Genomic DNA, 17,519 nt, shown 5'->3' with positions numbered 1-17,519 from the left:
TTTAACTAAAAACAAGGCCCAATTGTGATTTTCATCTGGATTATAAACTACACTGTTGTATCACTGGGGAATATTCTTTAAAATTCAAGCCAGAATTTAATGTGAATTTGATGTAAATACTTATGTTTCCATACTTGGAACTCCTCTCAATGTTCCTAATTACCCTATCCCAGGTACCACACAATTACTTTATTGACAATGTGTGTCCAGTTGTTTGCAGTTTAGAGAGTTGTGTGAATATAAATTATTATTAGTCTAACAATCTTTTAACATTATAAAGAAAATACAACAGGCTATAACTTTAAATCAATAGTAATATATAAATCTTCATTGCCATATTCATTGATAATATTAATTATTTTCTCTTTTATATTGTAGGTCATTTTTCCCTAAACAAAAATGAGAAAAGACATAATGGAATTGAAAATGACTCCAGTTATATAAACAGGCTACTTCTTTTGATATCTCCTTCTGGATATGTTTGATTTTGAAGAATCTACCCATGTGATGTAATATCATTTTCCAAAAATGCCTTTTAAATTGAGACAAAGTGATTGTAAGGATGCAGTGAATCTCCAAGAAGCAAAGGAACATTGTATTTCTGCAACATGCACCATTTGACAAATTCAAGTGATTGTCTTATCAAATGACCAGCCCTTACTGTACATAAAAACTGTACAATTGCTTTTCTGAAATCTGGAGCTAAGATGAAGGACGTGTCAGTCAAAATTTACTTTTTACTTGGCCTAACTATCACTGCCCCAATACAAGCTCTGAATAAGAAAACAGATTGCCCACAGTCATGTTCCTGTGAGATACGACCGTGGTTTACTCCTAGATCAATATATATGGAGGCATCAACAGTAGACTGCAATAATGTAGGCCTTTCTACTTTTCCATCTCAACTGCCTGCTAACACACAAGTACTACTTCTACAAGCAAACTGTATTAAAAAAATTGAATATCCTCGAGAATTTCCTGTAAATCTTACTGGTTTAGATTTGTCCCAGAACGGTTTGTCTACAATGGCTACTATTGAACTTAAGATAACTCAACTTCTTTCAGTATATCTGGAGGAAAATAAACTTACAGAATTGCCTGACAGATGTTTCTTTGGACTTAATAATCTCCAAGAGCTTTACATTAATCACAATCTACTTTCTACAATTGCATCAGGGGCTTTCACAGGCCTTGATAACCTTCTTAGGCTTCATCTCAATTCAAACAATCTGCAAATAATTAACAGCAAATGGTTTGAAGCTATTCCAAATCTGGAGATTCTTATGATTGGAGAAAATCCAATAAGCACAATTGAAGATATGAACTTTAAACCCCTTATAAATCTGAGGAGCCTGGTTTTAGCAGGCATAAATCTCACAGAAATACCAGATAATGCCTTAGCTGGTCTTGACAATTTAGAAAGCATCTCTTTTTATGAAAACAGATTAATTAAAGTGCCCCACAGAGCTCTTCAAAAGGCTATAAATCTTAAATTTTTGGATCTAAACAAAAATCCCATTAACAGAATACAAAGAGGGGATTTTAGCAACATGATACACCTGAAAGAATTGGGAATTAATAACATGCCTGAACTGATATCTATAGATAACCTCGCTGTTGAAAATTTGCCAGATTTGAGAAAAATAGAAGCAACCAATAATCCAAGGTTATCATATATACATCCTAATGCATTCTATCGCCTTCCACAGCTGGAATCACTCATGCTCAATAGCAATGCATTGAGTGCGTTGTATCACAGTACAATTGAATCTTTACCCAATCTCAAGGAAATCAGCATACATAGCAACCCAATGCGTTGTGATTGTGTCATTCGATGGATTAATATGAATAAAACAAGCATCAGATTCATGGAGCCAGAGTCACTATTTTGTGTAGATCCTCCTGAATTCCAAGGCCAGAATGTAAGGATGGTTCATTTCAGGGAGATGATGGAAATTTGTCTTCCACTTATAGCCCCAGAAAGTTTTCCTGCAAACTTAAATTTAGAAACAGGTAGCTATGTTTCCTTACATTGCCGAGCTACTGCAGTTCCAGAACCTGAAGTATATTGGATTACTCCATCAGGACATAAGCTTTTACCCAATACTGTTTCTCTTAAATATTATGTACATTCTGAAGGAACATTAGAGATCAGTGATATAACACGAAAAGAAAGTGGCTTATACACGTGCATAGCAAGTAATTTAGTTGGTGCAGATTTAAAATCCATTATGATTAATGTGGATGGTTTTTTCCCCCAAGAGAATTACAAGCCTTTCTCTATAACAGTAGAAGACGTACGCTACAATTCCATATTAGTATCCTGGAAAGCAAATTCTAAAATTGTGAAATCTAACATTAGGTGGACTGTCTTTCCAAAAGATGGAAACTCCCTGACTTCTCAGAGTGTTCGAACTCCATCACATCAAAAGGTCTATAATTTTACGCATCTCATCTCATCAATGGAATATAAAATTTGTATAGACATCCCCACTATTCGGCTTCAGAATGCAAGACAATGCATCAATGTTACAACAAAAGAATTAGATCCGGCAATGAGAAATTGTGAGAAGAACAGCAGCAGCAGTACTACAGCTCTTTTCTGCCTTGGTTTTCTTTTAGGATTCTTTTGTGTTGTCACTCTCCTCAGTTGCATCTGTCATGAAATGAACTGTGATATAGGACACAGATTTTTCAGAATTATCTGAAGAAACAATCTTTTTCTTTCAGTGAGCTTTATCCTCCTTTAATCAGCTCTTGGGATGCTGATAAAGAGAAAAGCACAGCCCTTGAAGTTCAGGCTACAGTTATAGAGGTTCCAATAAACATGTAATGAAAGTTAAGGTTATTGGACTTTATGTTTTAAGGTGGGAGCATCAATACTCTCTTTTATTGTGCTCAATTAAAAGATGAAAAATGATTCCTTTATGGAAACAGTGATTACAAATGGTAATTACAAATACAAATATTTACTGTTGTAGTAAATTTTTTTACAAAGGAAACACCTGTCTTTGGAAGTTCTGTACCAACCATACTGTTTTCTAAGACTTTATATGTGACTTCTTAAGTACTTCTAAGAGGTACTTAATGCTGTCTAAACAAGTAGATAAGATTTTTTCTGTATTTGTTGTTTTTTAATTATATGTAGAATAGTGGGACTGAATAAGGCCCTCCTTCTGTGTTGTATGATACACTAAGCTACGAGTTTTGCATAAACAAATAAAACTAGAATTGACCTGTGGTGTAATAAAATGAACAAAGTCTGAAGAGTAGCCACAGTGAATATGTGAAACTTTTTTATGATGAAAAATACAAGTTTTAATTACAATCAAAACAGTTTCAATATTTTTCTTTCTAAAGACATTATTCTTGAATATATTTTCCAATACCTAATTTAATTTGTAATAGAGATATGTTTCTGAAGAAATACACATGTGGTTTTTGAAAGCTTGTTTTAGATTGTGCACTTGCAATGCGATCCTAAATATTTCTAAGTAATTTTGGAAAAGTTGCATTGTCTGGTCCATTAGCTGGACCAGGCAAATCAATTTTCACAAGGTAACAAAAACAATAATGTCATTGGATTGAGATTTAATTTATAATACAAAATGTATGCAGCAGTCAAACTACTGTTTTAATGTACTTAAAATTATAATTAACTGCATAGTGTCCTAATTCTACGTATAAATCTTTACCCAAAAATGAAATCACTGTATTCAATTAGATTTGTTCACAGCTGAACTATTTAGAAAATAATTTCACAGCCTAGCTGGTTGCATCAAGTTCTAACATATCCCAAAGGTTGCTGGCAATCTACCGTTGTGTGTGTTTGTGTGTGGAAGAGGGTGGAAATTCTACTTTTTTTGTTAAAGACAATAAGGAAATGAATTTTAGATCAGATGAACATTTCTCCAGTTCAGAATCAAATGAAACTGAATAAAGTCAGTGGTGAGAAAGAAGTAAAAGAGGTAAAAATGAAAAGATATAGAGCTACAAAATGGATCAAGGTGGAACTTTGGGATGCTTTAGGAACCTTTCATTCTTCCATTCTAGCAACACCGCATCCCATTTAGTGTTTTTCTAATGCCACAAAGCACCAGCCATGAATATGGTGAGAAAAGGGGCAGATTTTAAATTTAAAATCATCTTAATTTTAAGAAACAGACTCCTTAAAAAAGCAGTAGCATTTGTTCAGCTTTCTGCAGAATTCTGGAAAAGGTAGGTCTAAATGCTCTTGCTAAGTCTGCTTCTCTGTGAACTACAGATAAATTCTGTGCTTCTACTTCTGCAAATTCTTAAACACTTCCCCTATTCATTTCATAACTACCGTATTTTTCGGCGTATAAGACGACTGGGCGTATAAGACGACCCCCTACATTTCCTGTTAAATTATAGGGTTTGGGCTATACTCGCCGTATAAGACTACCCCTCTTCCAACGCACACCAAATAAAAATTAAAAAAACATCAGATTTGATTTTAATATGGTAATTTTAATTCAAATGCTTATGACATGCAGGTGCTTAGTAGGAAAACTGTCACTTATAAACATAAGGCTGTTTGTCATCAAACATGTAAACATAAGACAGTGCAAGTGGATTAAACAATAATAATAACAATAACAATAACGATAATAATAACGATAATAACAATAACAATAATAATAATAATAATAAGAAGAAGAAGAAGAAGAAGAAGAAGGAGAAGAAGAAGAAGAAGAAGAAGAAGAAGAAGTTGGAGGGGACCTTGGAGGTCATCTAGTCCAACCCCCTGCTAAGGCAGGAAACCCTATACCATTTCAGACAAATGGCTGTCCAGTCTCTTCTTAAAAACTTCCAGTGTTGGAGCATTCACCACTTCTGGAGGCAGGTTGTTCCACTGGTTAATTGTTCTAACTGTCAGGAAGTTTCTCCTTAGTTCTAAGTTGCTTCTCTCCTTGATTAGTTTCCATCCATTACTTCTTGTCCTGCTTTCAGGTGCTTTGGAGAATAGCTTGACTCCCTCTTCTTTGTGGCAGCCCCTGATTCCAGCAACCATTCCCTATTTTCCTAATTCACTTTTTCACTTTTCCTAATTCACTCTAAAGCTTTCCCTGTGCAGAGCCTTAAGTGACACAAGCTGCCTGCAATTAGTGCAGGTTCGCATCCCACCAGGCTCAAGGTTGACTCAGCTTTCCATCCTTCCAAGGTAGGTAAAATGAGGACCCAGATTGTTGGGGGCAATAAGCTGACTTTGTAATAATGCTGCTGGGGGTGTGTGTGAAAGCCCTAATAAACAGGCATATACACAGAATGAAGGCTATTGCTAAGCACATTGATTTGTGCTTTAAATTGTAAGCCACCCTGAGTCTTTGGAGAAGGGCAGGATATAAATGGGATTTTTTTAAAAAAAAGACCAAATGGGAGATCCGCTCCAGGTTTTCCAGCCAGCCCGTCCAGTTCCTGAATCAAATGTGTCCTTAGAGCTAAGCCCCTGCTCTGGCTGCTGCCTTTCCCACCTGCCTTTCAAGTTGGGATAGACTACAGCTGCTCTTCAACTTTAGAAGGAAAGACACCCAGACCCCAGCCTGTAAAAAATCACAGACTGCAGCTTCTTCTCCAATTGGTCCCGCTTTCCCTGCACAGACTAAATGGGAGATCTGCTCCAGGTTTTCCAGCCAGCCCTGTCCCTAAAGTTTCAGCACCCGGCGTATAAGACGACCCCTGACTTTTGAGAAGATTTTCATGGGTTAAAAAGTAGTCTTATACACCGGAAACTACGGTATGATCAATTGTACTATATACATATACAGAGATTTTAAACTGGTGCTTAATCTTTATTTAGGAACTAAAATAACTCATATCCCTGGTTAAAGATGCTGAGCTTTTCAGATGGAGAACTGACAGCCCAGATTTGAGACCTGAGCTCCATGCAACAGAATGAGCATGCTGGCCACATGACGACAGAAATTGTCTTCGAACAATGCTGGCTCCCTCATCCAAGAAACATTGATGAGCATTGTACCCTAGAGTTGGACACGACTGACAGGGAAATCTTTATCTTATATATAGCATTTAAATTGGGGGAAAAATTGTTGCTAAGGTACCTTCTCTCTAAATATATTACACTAAATGACATAAGACAAAAGGAACAAAGTAGGTCAAATTGTTTCCAAATGGTATCAAACCAAAGAATAGAAACAAGCAGTTATTCTAGCCTGATCCTAGAAGATCCATCTTAAAATCAATGTTTTCATTTATTCATGCTAATCCAGTGGATATGAAGCAACCTGTAAGCCTATAAGAGAAAATAAAGAGAATATTCTGGTGACTAGCACTGCATTTAAGGTAAATATTTTGCTGTCCAAATATATATACTTCATTAAAGTATTTGAAAATCACCTACTAATGTATTGCAGAGTTCAAGACAAATGAAATAACAAGAGGGCAATAGAATCAAGTATACTAGAGTTAAAAACAGTTTTTCCCTTTTTAAAAAGTAAGGTTAAAGATTACGCAGTAATTAACTTTTCAATTTTCAATTTCCAGACTAAATATTCCTCCAATATAAAGATTAGTTGTGCTTGTTTAAGGGAAAAAATCAATATCAGATTTAAGCATCAAATCACAATCATGAAGAAGTTATCTAATATAATTCGTATCAGCTACAATGGGACAAAGAGTGAAAAACATCAATCCATATACAATTGGAACATTAAGATAAAAATGGCAGATATACAGAGCAGGAAATAGGACTGCAAGCATTATGTTAAGGGAGTGGCTATTTAGAGCAAATATGCAGAAAGTCAATCACTTGCAAAATGGATAATTAGTCCATGGTTTTCTTCAGAGGTTTTAACTATCTAGAAACTGCCAGTCTATTTCTAAAAGCAATGTTCACAGACAATTTGAGAATCAACAAAGATAAAATCAGGACCATAGCAATGTCAAGGAATTAAATATTGTATAAGGCACTATTTTCAGCCAAGCTCCTTTTAAGCATGATCTCTTTGACCTTTATTGGAACCTCAGTATGGGCTGGGGATTTTTAAAAGACAGGGGTCTTTAAAAACTTTCTACTGCCAAACAAATGTTTATTCCTGAGATATCTTTTTCCTCAGGCAGGAAAAGGCAGTAAAATCTAAACCTTTGCTGCCATCGAGTGCCCTTCCAGATATGTCTGAAACCTAACATTTATTGTTGATAGTTCTAAGATCAGCATTCCTTCACGTTGCAATTTATTAGACTACTTTTACCTGCCATCTATATTTCCTATTTTTACTGATACCTCAGCTGGTGATTATTTTACAAAGGGGAAAATATACATCTTAAAAGTATAATATTAATAGAAGCTCCCTGTTCTGTGTCAAGATTTTCGGAAATAAATTGCTGTTTACCCAGTTACACTTCAGATTTTCCACTAAATAAGAATCTTTTGGAAGAGAAAGAGAATTCTAATAAGCACAAAAAGGTATTAAGTTTCAATTACCATCAATGAGAAACTGATAAAGGAAGATACTGGTTACTGAATGATGAAAGAGAACTTTGAAAAATGTGGGACTATTTGTCATTGCTTCAGGAAGTTTATTTATTTATTTATTTATTTATTTTAATTCCATTTATATCCCGCCCTTCTCCGAAGACTCAGGGCGGCTTACAAGCTTAGCAGTAGTAAATACATTGCACCAGCAATAGTATGAAAGTCAACCATGTGGAAAATATAAATGTAGATAAAAGAGATAATGCTCTGGAAGGGTTTAGTGAACTCATAACATGCAGTAAGTACATTGTAGTTCTAAGAAGACTGAATCTTGAATAATTACAGAAAAATAACTGCAGTATATTCTGCAATGAAAATACTAGATATAAATGCAGATGTATACATTTGTATATCTGTGTGTGTATGAGAGGGACGCCGTGGCTCAGTGGGTTAGGATGCTGAGCTTGTTGATCAGAAGGTCGGCAGTTTGGCGGGTCGAATCCCGAGTGCCGCGTAACAGAGTGAGCGCTTGTTACTCATTCCAGCTTCTGCCAACCTAGCAGTTCGAAAGCACGTAAAAATGCAAATAGAAAAATAGGGACCACTATGGTGGGAAGGTAACAGCGTTCTGTGCACATTTGGCATCTAGTCATAACCATGGAGACGTCTTCAGACAAGCGCTGGCTCTTCGGCTTTGAAACGGAGATGAGCACCGGCCCCTAGAGTTGGAAACGACTAGCACACATGTGCGTGTATGAGAGACAAAGCACATATATATGTAATACATACATAGCATATTAATATCTGTTTGATACAACTGAGTATTTTTCTTTTGGCAGTATTTTTCTTTTTTTCTGAAGAAAAAAAGTCTGAAAGAAGTCATTTGAGATCTACCATTTTTTTATTGTCCACTTCAAAGTAGCATATGAAGCTACAAATGCAAATTAATAACACTTAAGACTAAGAATCCAAAAGATAACCGGAATAACAGGCAAGTTTAGCCTTGGAGTACAAAATGAAGGAGGGCACAGGATGACAGAATTTTGTCAAGAGGATACGATAGTCATAGCAAACACTCTTTTTCAACAATCCAAGAGATGGCTCTACACATGAACATCACCAGACGGTCAACACAGAAATCAGATTGACTATGTGCTCTGCAGCCAAAGATGGAGAAACTCTATACAGTCAGTAAAAACAACACCAGGAGCTGACTGTGGCTCAGATCATGAGCTTCTCATTGCAAAATTTAGGCTTGAACTGAAGAAAGTAGGGAAAAGCACTAGGCCACTCAGGTATGAACTAAATCATATCCCTGATGAATATACAGTAGAGGAAACAAATAGATTTAAGGAATTAGATCTGATATACAAAGTGCCTGAAGAACTATGGACGGAGGTTTGCAACATTGTACAAGAGGTAGCAACTAAAATCATCCCAAAGAAAAAGAAATGCAGGAAAGCAAAATGGCTGTCTGAGGAAGCTTTGCAAATAGCTGAGGAAAGGAGGGAAGCGAAAGGCAAGGGAGAAAAAGAAAGATACGCCCAATTGAATGCAGAATTCCAGAGAATAGCTAGAAGAGATAAGAATGAACAGTGCAAAGAAATAGAGGAAAACAATAGAATAGGGAGGACCAGAGATCTTTTCAAGAAAATTGGAGATGAAGGGAACGTTTCATGCAAAAATGGGCATGATAAAGGACCAAAATGGCAGGGACCTAAAAGAGGCAAAAGAGATTAAGAAGAGATGGCAAAATTACACAGAAGAACTATACAAGAATGAGCTTAACGTCCCTGACAATCACAATGAGGTGATCACTGACCTCAACCCAGACATCCTAGAATGTGAAGTGAAGTGGGCCTTAGAAAAGCTGAGCAACAACAAAGCTAGTGGAGGTGACAGTATTCCAGCTGAGCTATTCAAAATCTTAAAAGACGATACAGTAAAAGTGCTACACTCAATTTGCCAGCAAATTGGCCACAGGATTGGAAAAGATCAGTTTACATTCCAATTCCAAAGAAAGGCAGTGCCAAAGAATGTTCAAACTATCGGACCATTGCACTCATTTCTCATGCTAGTGAAGTTATGCTTAAAATCCTACAAGCTAGACTTCAGCAGTATGTGGATTACCAGAAGTACAGGCAGGATTTCGAAGAGGCAGAGGAACTAGAGATCTAATTGCCAACATACGCTGGATTGTGGAGAAAGCTAGAGAGTACCAGAAAAACATCTGCTTCTGCTTCAGTGACTATGCTAAAGCCTTTGATTGTGTGGATCATAACAAACTGTGGCAAGTCCTTAAAGAGATGGGTGTACCAGACCATCTTATTTGTCTCTTGAGAAACCTATATGCGGGCCAAGAAGCAACAGTGAGAACTGGACACGGAACCACTGATTGGTTCAAAATTGGGAAAGGAGTCCGGCAAGGCTGTATACTGTTGCCTTGCCTATTTAACTTATATGCAGAGCACATCATGAGAAAGGCAGGGCTAGATGAATCAAAAGTTGGAATTAAGATTGCTGGAAGAAATATCAACAACCTAAGATATGCAGATGATACCACTCTAATGGCAAAAAGTGAAGAGGAACTGAACAGTCTCTTATTGCGAGTGAAGGAGAGTGCAAAAGTTGGGTTGAAACTAAACATTAAGAAAACCAAGATCATGGCATCCGGCCCTCTCAATTCCTGGCAAATAGATGGGGAAGAAGTGGAGGTAGTGACAGATTTTATTTTCCTGGGCTCCAAGATCACTGCAGATGGGGACTGTAGCAAAGAAATTAAAAGACGCTTGCTCCTCAGGAGGAAAGCCATGGCAAATCTAGACAGCACACTAAAAAGCAGAGACATCACCCTGTCAACAAAAGTGCGTATAGTCAAGGCTATGGTCTTCCCAGTTGCAATGTATGGCAGTGAAAGCTGGGCCATAAGAAAGGCTGAGCGCCAAAGAATTGAGGCCTTTGAACTCTGGTGCTGGAGAAGACTCCTGCGAGTCCCTTGGACTGCAAGGCGATCAAACTGGTCAGTCCTAGAGGATATCAACCCTGACGGCTCTTTAGAAGGCCAGATCCTGAAGCTAAAACTCAAATACTTTGGCCACCTAATGAGAAGGAAGGACTCACTGGAGAAGAGCCTAATACTGGGAAAGATTGAGGGCAATAGAAGAAGGGGACGACAGAGAATGAGGTGGATGGATGGAGTTACTGAAGCAGTAGGCGTGAGCTTAAATGGACTCCAGAAGATGGTAGAGGACAGGAAAGCCTGGAGGAACGTTGTCCATAGGGTCACGATGGGTCGGACACGATTTCGCAACTAACAACAACAAGTTACTAATTACTAACAAAATGACCTATAATAGTTCTCTAGGAATTCATTTTTTAAATCTAACTCTAGGTTTCTTTTTTTGCCATTCGGGTTTCCAGACCAAGGGCTTTAAATTGCCAAGTAGGTCTTCCTTTGCTCGCATGCATATTATTTGCACCAGAGGAGGCCATCCAACCATCAGTGATGTACACAGATTGAACCATTTATAGTGATTATATTGTTGCCATGTTAATTCCACTCTCTTTATTTGCTCTGACATCTCTGTCTGCAATTCAGTCTGGATTCTTCTTCCATCTGGGTTGATCTGTTTTAAGGAGAAAATCTTATCCAGTATTATAGTTAGTAGTTGACGGTCCAGGCTTTCCACAGGTTGTCTTAGTTGGTCTTCGGCATCCTCTGTGTTGGCATCACTCTTGCCTATAGTGTACTTCTGAAGTTATAGGCTCTTTAGAAAGGGTCAAAAGTTGAGTATTAAGTTTTTCCCTAGTTTATTGTTGATCTTTAGAATTGTCTGTCATAGTAGTAGTTCCTTGTACTTTAATAATTGTAGGTTCTTTGAGTAAAGTCAGGTTTTGGATAATAGTTTCTTCAGTACTTTGTTGTTGTTGCTTATATTCCTCTGTGTTAATAGTAGTATCTTCCAAATTTGTTATATTCTGAAGTGTAAATTCTTTAGTTGCAATCTAGGTTTCAGTTTGTAAATTAAAGTTGGTGTGTAAATTATTTAATCTGGAGAAAGACATCTCTGTGACTTTATAGATCGTTTCAAATATAAGATTATAGTCAAGCGAGGTTTGTGGCTGATTGTTCTCCATTTTGTAGTAATTATAAATAGTCTTTAGTGGAGGCTATTTTTCAAACAAAAATCAATAAGTGTCCACCTCCACAAGTCTAAGCCAAATTCATCCCCAGCTGCTTAATGCCAAGGTCAGCCCAAAATGTAAGCAAGCTTGTTTGCCAATGGTATTCACTTGCTGTAACAGACCTGGCCACTAAATATCCCCAGAGTACTTTAAATCCTTTTCTGATGGAGACTTTTTATTTATTTATTTTTTCTTTTTTGACTCCTTTTTTTAGATCGATAGGTAGAATAGTCCATTTCTATTAATATTGGAACTTTGGGCCAAAAGTAGAAAGGCAGTAAGTCCCATTAATCAGTATCATGTAGTTCAAGGCTTTTTCTTTTCTCTCCCAATGTAGACAAAAGCCGCTATTAAGGAGGGTGGGGAAAAATCTCTCTCCTCGCAAGGGGAAACAAATTTAGAAAGGTTTGACAGGAAGAGTAGACAATTAGGAAAAGAAGAAGGCAATTCTCACCCAGTTTTCAAGTGCTTTCAAGTGTTTTGTTGTGATTTTGGCTTTGGCAGGAGACGGCTAATTGATGGGCCATGGAAGAGGTTGATCCTTTCTTCTTCGGGTCGGAGAGTAGCTCCAAGCTGAGGGGAGGGGCTGCTGCCCTTCTACTGCCAATTGGAGAGACCTCTCCTCTGCTCATCACCCCTCCAGGGTGACTTTCAACCCCATTACAGGGCCCCCCGATGAAGAAATCCAGGCGACGCGAGGAACAATTCCCTCACATGTCTGGCCATGCCAGGATCCGGAACCAGAAGCCAATCCCGCCATTTCTCCATACTATTCTATCTTTCCCCACAATTTAGGGATCATCTCTAGAGGTTCTTCCAAAATAAATACTAAATCATCAGCAAATGCTTGTAGTTTATATGTTTCACCTTTTATCCCCAGCCCTTTCATTTCTGTATCTTGTCTAATATTTCTATTTAAAACTTCCAAATTGAAGATGAATAACAGAGGGGATAGTGGGCATCCTTGCCTTGTGCCTTTTCTTATCTCAAAGTTCTCAGTACAATCTCCATTCACAATCACTTTGGCTGTCTGTTTATTATATATTGTTTTTATCATATTTATAAAGTTCTGTCCAAAGTCCATTATTTGTAGTTGCTGAGTCATAAATTGCCAGGAGACATTGTCAAATGCCTTTTTAGTGTCTAAGAACATTAGTGCCAATTGTTTCCCTGGTGTAGCTCATAATATTCTAATAAATCTATTATCACTCTTAAGTTGTTTTTAATTTGTCTTTTTGGTAAAAAGCTATTTTGATCTGGATGTATAAATTCAACTAAGTATTTTTTCAGTCTCTTAGCCATTACTGGTGTAAAAATTTTATAACCCACATTAAGCAGTGGATTATAGGATTGTAGTTCTTAATCTGGGTCAAATTTATTTATTTTTATTTTATTAAATTTATATACCGCCCTATTCCCGTAGGACTCAGGACGGTTTACAGGGAAAATTAAAAGCATAACATACAAAAATTAAAATCAGTTAAAACAATTAATTAAATTCAAGTCCCTGAAATTTAAAACTAAAACCCAATTAAAAATTAAAACCCCTCAGTCTGGGCCAGACAGCTCGAAGAGCCAAGTTTTCAGGTCCCGGCAAAATGAACAAAGGTCGGGGGCAGTCCTAAGTTCCATGGGAAGTTGGTTCCATAGGGCCGGCGCGCCCACAGAGAACACTCTTCCCCTGGGAATAACCCGCCAGCATTCCTTAACTGGCAGTACCCTGAGAAGGCCCTCCCTGTGGGAGCGCACAGGACGATGGGAAGTTGATGCAGGTGTTCCCTTAGATAATCCAGACCCAAGCCATTTAGGGCTTTATAGGTCATTACCAGCACCTTGAATCTCACCCGGAGGGCAACCGGAAGCCAATGCAGCTCACGGAAAGGATGTGTTACACGGGACTATTGGGAAACTCCCATCACAACTCGCACGGCTGCATTCTGCACCAGTTGAAGCCTCCGAGTGGTACTCAAGGGCAGCCCCATGTAGAGAGCATTGCAGTAGTCTAGCCAGGAGGTCACAAGCGCATGGGTGACTGTGCATAGGGCAACTTGGTCCAGATAGGGCCGCAGCTGGTGGACTAAGCGAACCTGGGCAAAAGCCCCCGTGGTCACGGCTCCTATATGGTCTTCAAAGCTGAGCCGTGAATCCAAGAGGATGCCCATGTTGTGAGCCCTATCGATGGGGGGGGTAACACCTCACCCCCCCATCATTAATGATGGAACAGCCTGGCTAACCCAAGATGCCAGTATGCACAGCCACTCAGTCTTGGCAGGATTGAGACGAAGCCTGTTTCTCCCCTTACAAACCCGGACCGCCTCCAGGCAATGGGACATCATGTCGAGTGCATCACTGGGTTGGTTCGGGGTGGAAAGAAAAAGTTGGGTATCATCAGCGTACTGATGATACCCCACCCCAAAACCACGAATGAGGTCGCCCAGTGGTTTCATGTAGATATTGAACAGGAGGGGAGAGAGGACCGACCCCTGAGGGACTCCACAAACAAGAGACCTCGGGGCGGACCTCTGTCCTCCCGTCAACACTGACTGCGAGCAGCCCAGGAGATAGGAGAACCACTGTAAAACAGTGCCTCCCACTCCCAACCGCCTGAGACGCCACAGTAAGATACCATGGTTGATGGTATCGAAAGCCGCTGAGAGGTCTAATAGGACTAGGACAGAGGAACATCCCCTGTCCCGAGCCCGCCAGAGATCATTCACCAGCATGACCAATGCCGTCTCCGTGCTGTACCCGGGCCTGAAACCCGATTGGTATGGGTCCAGATAATCAGTTTCCTCCAAGAACAGAGGAAGCTGATGCGCCACCACACTCTCAACAACCTTCACCAAAAAGCAAATGTTGTAGACTGGATGGGTCCAGGGCAGGCTTCTTGAGGAGGGGTCTCACCACCGCCTCCTTCAAGGTGATGGGAAAGATGCCCTCCTTCAAGGAAGCAGTTATTACTGCCTGGAACCAGCCTCGTGTCTCCTCCCGGGCCGCATAAACCAGCCAGGATGGGCACGGGTCCAGTAAACAAGTGGTGGAGCTCAGTCTCCTCATGATCCTGTCCATGTCATCGGGGGAAACAGGGTCGAACTCAGTCCAGATAACATGCTCAAGACCGCTCGATTCCTCCATGTCAGACTCTGCTTAGTCAGAGTCCAAACTGGTCCGGATCTGAGCGATTTTGTCCGTCAGATGATGACTAAACTCCTCAGCCTGCCCCTGTAAGGGTTCTTCCCTCATCTCCTGATCAAGGAGAGAGCAAGTCACCCTAAACAGGGCGGCCGGGCGATTATCTGTGGACACGATGAGGGCAGCGAAGTAATTAGACTTCACCATCCTCATCGCCGCGAGGTAAGACCTTGTCAAGGCTGTCGCAATCGCTCAGATTCAGACCGGGTGGACCTCCAAATGCTCTCTAGACCCTGTCTCCGACGCTTCATCTCCCGGAGCTCTACAAAAAGCCATGGGGCCCAACGGGATCTGTGCCGGGTCAGGGGTCGCAAGGGTACAACATGGTCGAGTGCCTCGGTGGCAGCCCTTTCCCAGGCCTCCACCAAGGCATTGCCCGGGCTGTGAGTGAGGGAGATAGGTAAAGACAGAAGCGCCATCTGGAACCATTATGGGTCCATTAGGTGCCTGGGGTGGAACCACCTGGTCGGTTCCGCAGCCCAGTGGCGGGGGGTGACATAGCGGAAGATCAGGAGATAATGATCTGACCATGACAGGGGGACAATAGTTGGCAAGCCCCCTCCCAAATCATCCAACCATTGCCCAGATAGAAAACCAGGTCGAGAGTGTGACCCCCCCATGAGTCGGGCCCTGAATTACTTGGGTCAGGTCCATGGCCGTCATGGAAGCCATGAACTCCCGAGCTAACTCTGAGAACTCTCCCAGGGAAGGCAGGTTGAAGTTGCCCAGAACTACGAGTCTGGGAAACTCCACCATCAACCCTGATAGGGTGTCAAGCAGCTCGGGTAAAGCCATTGCCACACAGCTGGACACCAGGTATGTTAGCAACAGGCCCAACTGAGCCTGAGGGCCACATCTCAGGAGGAAGGACTCGCTCCCACCTATCTGTACAAGAGTGGTCTCCCGTGGACATAAGGTCTCCTGTATAACCAGAGTGTTCTTTTGGTATTAGATTAATATTTGCTTCCATCCATGTAGATGGGAGTCTAACTTCTAATAGAAGTCCATTACAAACATCTTTCAGCAGTTCACTTAGTGTCTCTTGGAGATTTCTATATTACTCGACCACAAGCCCGTCTGAACCCGGTGTTTTCCCATGTTTTTGTCTTTTTATGGCCTCTGATATTTCCATCATTATAACCCTTTCATCTAACATAGTTGTCAGGACCCACCCCAATCCAAATCTTAGAAAAGAAGAACTCATGGAGACAGGATTGTCCAAACAGGAACTTTTACTAAAACATGATTGACAGGTTTGGGATTGACTCTTTTTTTGTTCGCCTGTGTCTTGTATGCTTGTCTAGCTTCGTCTAAAGCTTTCCTAATGATTGGCCAGGTGTTTTGTAATTGAGCAATCCATTCCTTCAGTGCTGGGATAACTGGTTCTTTTGAGGTTAGTTCTGGCATGGGGTTGAAACTTTGACCGGTAGCTATTTGAAAAGGAGTGTAACCTGTGCTGGAGTGGACTGCATTATTGTAAGCAACTTCTGCGAAAGGTAGTAGGTCCATCAAGTTTGCTTGCTGGAAATTAATAAAACATCTTAAATATTGCTCAAGTACTGAGTTCGATTTTTCACATTGACCGTTCGATTGAGGATGATGACTAGATGTCAGTCCTTGGGTGGTTCCTAAACGGGATAAAAATTCTTTCCAAAATGCCAACATAAATTGCACCCTCCTATCAGATATGATGCATTGTGGTGCCCCATGCAATCTGTAAATATGCTGCACAAAAAGTTTTGCTAAGGCTTTTGCGGTGGGGATCTTTTGGCAAGGGATGAAGTGCACTTGTTTGGAAGACAAGTCTCTGACCATCCAGACTACAGTGTTCCCATTGCTTTCTGGTAATTCCACTATAAAATCCATAGCTATTTCTTTCCATGGGGCTGAGGGGTTTGCCACAGGTTGTAACAGTCCTGGCGATTTCCCTTGCAGCCTCTTAGCCATGGCACAAATTTGGCAGCTGCCCACGTAGCTTTCTATGTCCTTTTTCATGGATGGCCACCAAAATTGCCTTTTAGTTAAGTGTAAGGTTTTTACAAACCCAAAATGTCCTGCTGATTTTGTATCATGGCACAGCTGCATGAAATTGATCCTCTGGGTGGCAGGTATGTATAACTTCTCACCCACCCAGGGTAGTCCATCTTTAATTGTGCACACATGTCTATTTTTCTGGAACCATTCATCAGTTTCCAAAGACTTTCGGAATTGTATTCCAGTTTGACTATCCACCCGCGGCTTCATTTTTGCTTGGGTCCTGGTGGTGACTGGTGCTGCCAGTTCTTGTTCGGGCATGAGTGGTTTAGAGTCAGTAATCCGTGTGCTGTTATATTGGGACATGCGAGATAATGCATCCACCAAAAAATTCTTCTGCACCGGTAAGTTTTTGAAAGTGAAATGGAATCGGTGAAAATGTTGGCACCAGCGGGCTTGCTTAGGAGTGAGTTTCCTGGGTGTTTTTAGTGCCTCCAAATTTTTGTGGTCTATCCAGACCTGGAAGGGGATTTTATTTCCTTCAACGAACTGGCGCCATGTAAGTAATGAACATCGCACAAAATATGCCCTCTTTTTCCATATGGGCCAATGTTGTTCTGTCTCCGTGAGTTTCCTGGATGTATATGCACATGGTTGCAATGCCCCTGCATCATTTTCCTGTAATAATACAGCTCCCACCGCCACATCACTT

At 40.2% G+C, this 17,519-nt stretch overlaps 2 protein-coding genes across 4 annotated transcripts in view; one reads left to right on the top strand and one right to left on the bottom strand.

Moving 5' to 3' along the window:
• The window catches only part of LRRN3 (leucine rich repeat neuronal 3), a 78,785-nt gene extending 75,749 nt beyond the window's left edge, over positions 1 to 3,036 (top strand). Inside the window, 2 exon segments of the mRNA XM_083366683.1 lie at positions 379 to 2,693; positions 2,699 to 3,036. Of these exon segments, the coding sequence (XP_083222809.1) occupies positions 708 to 2,693; positions 2,699 to 2,833 (2,121 nt within the window). The 5' untranslated portion in view covers positions 379 to 707 and the 3' untranslated portion in view covers positions 2,834 to 3,036.
• Positions 1 to 17,519, bottom strand: part of IMMP2L (inner mitochondrial membrane peptidase subunit 2) — a 350,157-nt gene that overhangs the window by 234,126 nt on the left and 98,512 nt on the right. The gene's annotated exons all lie outside the window — the stretch shown is intronic.

This window comes from Vipera ursinii (assembly GCF_947247035.1).
Source record: "Vipera ursinii genome assembly, chromosome: 6".
NCBI lineage: Eukaryota > Metazoa > Chordata > Lepidosauria > Squamata > Viperidae > Vipera > Vipera ursinii.
Note: the sequence above shows the minus strand (reverse complement) of the source record. Positions and strands in the feature narration are given on the sequence as shown.